Raw genomic sequence first — 9,747 nt, 5'->3', positions numbered from 1 at the left:
GCGACGGTAAGAGATCAATGTTGAGTTATTTATCACCTGCCGCCGCGTAATACCCAACCGTAGTTTACTCAAATTGACACAAACGAAGTTCTTACTCAATGTTGAGTCATTGATTTACTCTTTATCGAAGGTAACAAATTACTCGGATGACGAGTACCACTAAAATTGACTTATTACTCCAGCTTGAGTACTGAATTGCTCATTTTGTTTCTCAGCTTGTTTTACTCGGCACAATTTACTCGCTGATATTAAGAGTGCAGATGCAACCAGACATCTTGAAAAAGCTCCATACCAGTCACCTAGGCCAAACAAAAACCAAGTTGCTGGCCAGAGGAAAGGTGTTCTGGAGTAACATGAACAAAGACATTGACAGAGTGGTGCAGTCATGTAAGAGATGCCAGGAACATCAACCAGCACAAACGCCAGAACCACTCCAGCCACACGAAATTCCCACGATGCCCTGGAGCACGGTGGCAACAGACATGTTTGAACTCAAAGGCAAACAATGGTTAATTGTAGTGGACTACTAAAGCAAGTACCCAGTGGTTCGCCAGTTACCAGACCAAGCAACAAGCAGTGCTGTAATCACTATGATGCAACAAGTGTTTGCAGAGCATGGCATACCAGCAAAGGTGGTTAGCGACAATGGACCCCAGTATGCCAGTTACCAGTTCAAGTCGTTTGCAGAATCATGGGGTTTTGAACATGCCACATCGTCCCCCAGACGACCACAAGGCAACGGATTTGTAGAGAGACAAGTCAGAACCATTAAGGGTATCATGAAGAATACTTCAGACATTCAGCTAGCACTACTTCTTTGGCGTACAAATCCCATATCAGAGAAACTACCAAGTCCAGCTGAAATTCTCATGAATCGCCAGTTGAGAAATACACTCCCAGCCAAGTTGCAGAGAACACAGCCAGATGCTGATGAAATTCACAATCAGCTAAAGGAAAGACAGAATAGTCAAAAATTCTATTTTGACAAACATGCCAGAAGAGCTGACTTGCCAGAGCTTTACCTTGGGCAAGATGTAAGATATCGCGACCCTGTGAGCAGACGGTGGTGTCCTGCGACAGTAGAAACCAGGGCTGAGGGACAGCGCTCCTACATTCTCCAGAGCCCTGAGGGACATTGCCGACGACGAAACAGGCAGCACATAAGACCTGACCATACCGACCAGTCTGCAACTGAGGTTCCCGGGGGTGCTGATAGCAACGGCCCAGGTGATGACGGTGCCTCATCCACTGACCACGATGAGCAGTTGAGCACTCCACTTCGTGCGTTTCCCGAGCCTCGAAGTAGCCCAGGACGGGAGGAGGCTCCACCTCGAAGCCCAGGACGGGAGGAGACCCCTGAGCTTCCAGGGGCTCTGCCCCCTGGACCCTACCAAGGGCCCCAAGGCGGGCCCCTGGATGCTCATCTGACCGTAATTAAATTCCTAAAATCTCCGAGCTTCCGGGGGCTCTGCTCTATGGACTCTCCACCAATTAGTGACCTGCCAGTGTCGCAAATAAGGTATCTAAATATGCTTATCTGACCTAATTTAATGCCTAAAAACCCTGAGCTTCCGGGGGCTCAGGCCCTGGACCCCACGTCATTTTACGCTCTACCTGATCGTGTAAGAGCTAGTGGTGGTGATGAAGATTTTTCTTCTCCCCCCTCCCCCCCCCCCTTCAAACGTTTTTGCTCATTACGACACTGCCCCTGGAAGGTTAGCCCCTTGGAATGTTTGCCCTCCCCCAATCCCAAAATGCTTCCGGCGCGCCTGCCTACAAATATCTATAGAATACAGTTATTTATCTCATGAGAAAAAGAAAAAGAGAATATAATGCAGACCAGATCTCACAAAATTATAACAATAGTAAGCAAATATGGAGATGTTTGAGAAAACTTGTGCCTAAGTCATTACCTATTTCTCCCAATAGCATACACGTTGATGGTGCTAATGTGTCAGACAATGCAAATATTGCTGAAGCTTTTAATGACTTTTTCATTTCTAATGCTACTAAGATTACAAAAGACCTGCGATGGAATACGTGTCAACTGAGAGTAGACGAGGACAATAATATTGGTCCAACTAATTCACAATTTAATTTGAATTTGATTACTGAGGATTTGGTATTGAAACAGATTGATAATCTGAGTATAGATAAAGCAACTGGTGAAGATCACATCAGCTGTAAACGTTTAAAGATGACGAAGAATTTTATTGCAGAGTCTCTTTGTGACATAATTAACAAATCTCTGTCTACAGGAATTACTCCACGTGAATGGAAAAATGCTCGGGTAGTACCAATATTCAAATCTTTATTTCTTCGTTGAATAATTACCGCCCCATTTCAATATTACATACCGTGAGTAAAGTTATAGAAATGGCCGTCCACCAACAACTAACTGAATTATTGGACGAGGATCAATTATTTCACCATAATCAATCTGGTTTTAGACCTAAACATTCAACAGCTACTGCCCTTTCATAACTAGTAAATCAATGGTCGTTGAATATTGCTAACATTTAAAGAAATTTCTGGAGTTGCCTTCATAGATCTTCGTAAGGCTTTTGATACTGTTGACCATGAGCTACTGCTACATAAACTATCCTGTATAGGATGTAGTAATATGACTATTTATTGGTTCAAATAATATTTAGGGAATCGACAACCAGTGACCTAATTCAAAAGAGCCAAGTCGTATTAATCAACCATCAAATTAGGTGTGCCACACGGTTCAATTCTTGGTCTCCTTTTATGTTCAATATATGCTAATAGTCTACCTGAATGTACTCCTGAAGGTATCATAGATATGTATGCTGACGATACGACACTTACCATCAGTGCAAATGATGCAACTGTTGTGGAAGAAAAATGAACTGTTGCATTAAACAGAGTAATGGCATGGATTAAGGAAAATCGTCTCGTCACTGAAAAAAATTGTGTCATGTTAATAGGCTCTCATGCTAATCTCAGGAAAATTGAATCTTTCATCATTTCATCAAATGGCAATTTGATCAAAAGATTTCAATTCACCAAATGCTTAGGACTTTTGATAGATCAAGAATTGAAATGGTCTAAACAAATCGAAAACGTAGGTAAACTTACCTCAAAAAACATTAGCATGATAAAGAGAGCAAAGAGTTTTTTGCCTCAAAAATCCGTAAAGTTACTTAATAACAGTATAGTGTTGCCACGATTAGATTACTGCTCTGTTGTATGGTCGAACAGATTTAATTCTCATACAACTAAGCTGCAAACAATTCAAAAGAGGGCCGCAAAAATAATATTGAACGAGACATAATTATGACACACCGTCGGCTGATTTGTTCACAAGTCTTAAATGGATGACACTAGACAAACGTTTTGAGTTAAGTCGCGTTATGATGATATATAAATGCGTTCATAACTTAGCACCTTCTTACCTTCAGGTAGGTTTAATCAATCCTAATGGTGTACATGAGCGTCATACAAGGCAAATAGACAGTGGATGTTTACTTGTGCCTACATTTTACACTGATTGTTATAAGTGTAGCCCAATTGTTTCTTCTATATTTGAATGGAATGAGCTAGATAATTCGATGAGAACGGCTTCATCTGTCAATTCATGTAAGAGATTGTTTAAACAAAGTTGTAATTTGTGAATAGCTCAGCCGAACATACACTACGTGCATGTTCTGTTATGTTATCATGACTTATTCACATAATTGCGACTTAAAAAAGAAAATCCTGTTGACATTTCTGTTGAACTAGGTTAATGATATATGTTTATTTTGCAACGAGTATATTTTTGTTTAACTGTTCTGTATAAACGTTATAAACGATGTAAATATGTTCGAATTTTGTCAGGGCCCCATGGAAGACCACTACTTATTGGTGAATGGGCTAACCTGTCAACATATTAGAAATAAATAAATAAAAGTAGATCTCGAGATCTATTGTTCTAGATTAACTAGTCTGTTCTTTGAAAATTGATGAAAATTTGACACAATAAATGTCATTCTGATTTTATTTTATTAATAAAGTCCGTTAAATTGAGAAGGCCCTTTAACATTAAATACTGGGGAATTTCAATATCTCATGAAAAAACAGTTTCGCTTCTATTTACAAACAGTAATACAAAATGTGAACTGAAACTTGAAGGAGTACCCTTACCTTCTGTACAGGAGCACAAATTCCTAGGCTTAATGTTTGATACAAAATTAAGTTAGAGACTACATATTCAGGATAAAGTAAAAAGATGTAAAATAAAATTGAATATTTTGAAGAAAATAACTGGTATATCATGGGGAAATGACTCCCACTCTATGCTTATTGTATATAAGGCATTAATACGTTCACTGTTTGACAATGGATGTGAAGCATATGATTCGGCTTCAAACTTAGTGAAGAATACGTTGAACTCAGTACGATATCAGGCTTTAAAAATGATAACTGGTGGCCCTATTGGAACTTCATTACAATCCCTGCTTAACGAAACAGGAGAAGAACCACTAGACATAAGGAGAAAAATGCTGACGAATAGATATTATTTTAAAGTGAAATCTACTCCCCAACACCCGGTCCAAAAATGTACAATCAACTGTTGGCATTATGAAAATCTTTAAAAAAAGAAAAGAAAAAAAGCCCTCTGGTTTTAGAATTCTAAATGAGAAAATAGTTCAAGAATCGGATGAGGTTGAAGAAAATAGACCAATACCATTTCCACCTTGGCATTACATACCACCCACCATCTCCACTGAATTACATACTTTAATCAGCAAGAATGACAACCCACACTATCAAAAAGTCAAATATTTAGAAGTAATAAACACTAGATATAAAACACACCTACATATATACACAGACGGATCTAAAGATCCGAAAGGAGGTAATGCGGCAGCAGGCTTCTACGTCCCAGCGATGAAAATTCATGAACAGAAAATATTACACAATGACACATCGTCATACAGGGCAGAACAAGTAGCCATTATTATGGCATTAGATTGGATTTGATTTATGTTGGTATTGTTATTCTTTCATACTCTCTAAGTACAATAAATGCAATAGAATCTCAGATAAAAGAAAATTTCGTAGTATAGAAATACTGATAAAAATGACACATCTTCATTATAAAGGTATCAACATAACGCTAGAATGGATCCCATCTTACTGTGGACTAGTAGGAAATGAAGTAGTAGATAGTTTTGCAAAGAGAGCATTAAAGAAAAACATAGAAATTAACAATGATCTTAATGTACAAGAACTGAAATCAACACTGAGTAACAGAGTACGAGAAATGGGGGAATAAAGATGGAAAACGATAGAATCACCTCTAAAACGATTTCAGAATCATTCATGTATATCATTCAAGGTAACAGACACAGTGAAGTAATATTACATAGATTGAGAATGGGTGTTCTTCAACTGAACCAACAAAAGACTAAAGAGGGTTTTAGTGAAACAGAATATTCTGATTATTGTAACATCAGTGAAACAGAAGAACATTTCATATTTTATTGTAATAAGTATATCATTGAACAAGCAATGCTTTTCTCAGATTTAGACACCAAAACAAAAGAAGAAACAAAAATAATACTTTTCAAGTTTTCACAGAAGGCTCAATATGCCATCCTACTATTATATCCATAGAACAGGTCGCTTTAAATAAAACAAGAGACCTCATTAATAAGTTTACCTACAAGTAAAGTAAAATAAGCCAAAAGTACTCCTTTCCCCTCTCACTTCTTTAGGAGATTCTTCTAGATAGAATAAAAGGAGGAATAAATAAAGAAATATAATGTATGTAAGTATGTAATATATAGGCCTATATAGGCCCTATATAACATGAAAGAAAGACGTTCATATTTAAATTTGTTCTATTTTTATGCATTGATACTAACAAAAAACACACTTTAATGTTTGCTTACAAATAGTGATAATGTGATAAGATTTGTATAACAATTTACTTGAATGGATTGGAAATTCGGTTTCAGGAGCGCCCCTGTACGATGTGTCTCAATTTAGTGTTTCTGTGTTTCTGAGTGGTCTAGGCACCGTGCGTTACAAAATTAAAAGATCACTGCGAACGCACGCCGAGTAGCCGAGAAGCCTGTTTCAAATCGGGCAAAGCTAGTTTTCCATGCAATCGAAACCGGGCTGACCAGATTAAACTTTACAAAAAGCAGAAACACGAAGTTGCAAACCATCCAGAGACTCCTAATAAATTGCGTTACTGATTAATTAATTATATCATTACAAATCTTTATTCTCAGTTTTCTTATGTATAACAGATTTTCTTATACAATTGAAGATATGGCGTATATATTTAATACTGAATGAACGCCATTAAACTATTACCTACACTCTTAATGTCAGCGAGTAAATTGTGCCGAGTAAAACAAGCTGAGTAACAAAATGAGCAATTCAGTACTCAAGCTGGAGTAAGGTGTCAATTTTAGTGGTACTCGTCATCCGAGTAATTTGTTACCTTCGATAAAGAGTAAATCAATGACTCAACATTGAGTAAGAACTTCGTTTGTGCCAATTTTGAGTAAACTACGGTTGGGTATTACGCGGCGGCAGGTGATAAATAACTCAACATTGATCTCTTACCCAAATTTACTTCGGGTGCGAGTGAAAGTTGGATCGATGGAAAGTGCAACTAGCTGTCAGTATGCATGTGACACCTGTTCTACACATTTTTACCTAATAGCAGCTGTATGTTCTTTTGTCTACCTAAGGAACCGTATATTTGTCCTTTTTCATTGTCCGTCATGTGCATGTCTCGTGCATGCATGTGCGTATGCAGAAAGATGCGAAAGAACTGAGATAGATGTGACACATTGGGAAGAAATTCTGAGCTCATGGATCGAGCTTGGAAGAGCTCCAACCGACATCTAGGTAAGAAATCCTCATGATAATATTAAAAGAGCTACCGTATGATATTTAGTCAAGTCTCAAGGACACTGTGTTGATCAAGATTGTGAAATTATTGTTGTCACTGTCGATGTCATTAATGTGATTTTGAACTAGGGCGATACTCTAAGGGCGAGCGTGCATGCATTAATTTAGTGACCGGTAATAGCTAGCCTACTTTATTGTATTTGTATTAAACACGTATTGGCCTGGGGTAGGCCTATTGATGCAGATGGTTCTAGGACAATCACCCCTGGGCAATCGGCCAATTACCAGCGGGACAATTACCCCCCCCCCAGAAAATAACCCCCTGAAGACAACCACCCCAGATGACAATTACCCCTAGAAAATTACCCCCTAGGACTCGGAGTAGGACAACTTCCCCCCGAAAAAGACAATCTTCTTTTTATCAAAACCAATTAGTTGGTATCATCCTATCGAAACTTAATGCACATATTAACCTCTACCTTGTTAATTCCTACCATGTTAACTACATATCCAAATGTTATCATTTTAGGAAGGAACTGGCTTGGACCTTTTTTCTGGCCTCCTTCAGAGAAAGGAGCCCACTGTTTTTGTTGGTGCTTTGAGGAGCACCGAGGAAGCCAGGACAGTGTTATGTAGTCCTCGAGAGAAGCGCCTATTCATGCTCTTCATTGACAGCAGCAGTTGACTACTGCTACAAGATGTTTCAAGTACTACAGCCGGATTACCCTGCCCAGGCAGCTGTCATATGGGACTTCTTTGATTGTCTCATTCATGGAATTCGTACCAAGGATCTTATTAAACCATGGACCCTAGTACAGATGGACTAATAATGAGAGTCTTTCTTTGATGAGAGAACTCTGAGTTTTCACTGTGATTCAAACTGACTTTGGAAATTAAAGTCCACAAATTATGTTACTGAATTTAAAATGTCGTTGACTTCATGTTATTTGCAAAGTGTGTGAGTGAAGAACTTCAAACCAATGCTAAATTTAGAAATCAGGCAAAATGATGGTTTTTGTTCTCTATTGACAAATAATGGTTACTTAACAGCTGTTAAACATAAACAATATTAATCAGCGGTTTAGTTAAACCCTTAGTCAAACAGTTACAACCCTAGTTGAATGCACCTTTGTTTTAATCAGTATTGAGTAAAAAAAAATGTACTTAATAACTTGGTACATGTTTTTACTCAATATTGATTGAGCAACTAAGCGTTACCCAGAAAACATCATACTCAATATTTGAGCAAAAAATTGCTCAAACAATTTGAGTCAAAACATGTACTCGTTAATTGAGTAAAATTTGGCTCAACTCATGAGCAGTTTCTTACTCGACATGAGTTGATTACGTTTCTACCCAGATGCTGAGTAAAACATGGAACCGCTCAACAAAGGAGTAAATATTGAGTAAAGGTTGACTCATTCAAACTGAGTAGAGATTTAGTCTTTTATTGAGTAATATTTTTACTCACCAGATGAGTAGATTTGTTACTCAACACATGCACAGTAAAGTTTACTCAAAAGTCGGGTGGTTCCCTTTTGACTACTCAAAAGAGTAACTTTTTTAATACTCAAATTGTGCTCTCTTTTTTTAGAGTGTACAACAACAATATTAATTTCAGCTGTTTTGTGTGTGTTTGTTTTTAATTCGTTGTCCTTATCGAAAAGAAAAAAGGGTAATAAAGTTGGGTGAATGTGGAGTCTGAATCTACATGCCTAGTCGTACCGATAGACCCCATTCATTCACCTTTGTTATCTAAATTGAACTGAATGAAAGAACTGAGTAAACAAATTACGTCCCAAAATTTATTTACAAAATCAAACAAACAATTGTGTTCTCTTGTCCTAATGTCAGTCTTGATGATTGCCATGGCATTGGGTCTACTTTTCATAGGACTTCAAGCTCAAGTCAGTTCATTTCCGAACAAAAGGCATGCAATATTCATATCGTTTTTCTATCCGCATAATAATAATAATAATAATACATAACATTTATTAGGCGCTTAATACTGATGTTTCTAAGCGCACAGTGTTCTGATTAAGAGAAGACTATAACCCGTAGAATCAAATTAGAAGAAAAAGCAAAAATACAAAAGTAACATAGATAAGGTAAGAAAAACAGTGGCAATCAACTAAATAAAGACAAATATGGTGCGCACCTCCATTGACCGACGCACAACTGCAATTTACAATTTGAAAAGATAGGTTTTGAGTAGAGATTTGAATTGAGATACAGAGGGGGCGCAGTGAATAAAGGCGGGCAGTTTGTTCCAGAGAGCGGGGGCAATAACTGAAAAGGCGCGGTCACCATACCGGGTGTTAGTGCGGGGTCCAGGTGTTAACAGTAATGTGGAAGATGAACGAAGTGTTCGTGACGACGTACGGGAACGTAAGGATATGAGATCGGAAAGGTAAGAGGGGGCTAAGCCATTGATAGCTTTGTAGCACAGGAGAAGAATTTTGAAGGATATGCGGTGGTGAATTTTAAGCCAATGTAGTGAGTTCAATATTGGAGTTATGTGCTCTGATTTACGCGAAAGAGTCACAAGCCGAGCAGCGCTATTCTGTACCCTTTGAAGTGGGACTAGATGTGACTGAGGGAGGCCAGAAAGAGAAGAATTACAGTAATCGATATGGGTCGAGACAAAAGCATGGACTAATTTTGAAGTTGTGGGTCGGTCAAGTAGCCTCCTGATTCTACTGATCTTATATATACCAAAGGAAGCAGACTTACAAATATTACTAATGTGTTGTTTGAAAGTAAGATTGCTGTCAATATTTAAACCAAGGTCACGCACAGAAGCACAACAACTGAGAGAGCCATCACTCATAACAAGATCAGGAAAGGGGTCTGAGTTCCGAAATTTAG

At 38.1% G+C, this 9,747-nt stretch overlaps 1 protein-coding gene across 1 annotated transcript; it reads left to right on the top strand.

Moving 5' to 3' along the window:
- Window positions 1-590: 590 nt before the first annotated feature.
- Window positions 591-7,564, top strand: LOC105442345 (uncharacterized protein K02A2.6-like). Its single transcript, XM_030978607.1, has 2 exons — window positions 591-1,370; window positions 7,409-7,564. Exons 1-2 carry the CDS (start codon window positions 591-593, stop codon window positions 7,562-7,564), a joined length of 936 nt encoding a protein of 311 aa, XP_030834467.1.
- The last annotated feature ends 2,183 nt before the right edge of the window (window positions 7,565-9,747 follow it).

Source organism: Strongylocentrotus purpuratus, unplaced genomic scaffold (genome assembly GCF_000002235.5).
Source record: "Strongylocentrotus purpuratus isolate Spur 01 unplaced genomic scaffold, Spur_5.0 spur5_scaffold_1, whole genome shotgun sequence".
In the NCBI taxonomy this organism is placed as follows: Eukaryota; Metazoa; Echinodermata; class Echinoidea; order Camarodonta; family Strongylocentrotidae; genus Strongylocentrotus; species Strongylocentrotus purpuratus.
This window is presented reverse-complemented; position numbering and strand designations above follow the sequence as displayed.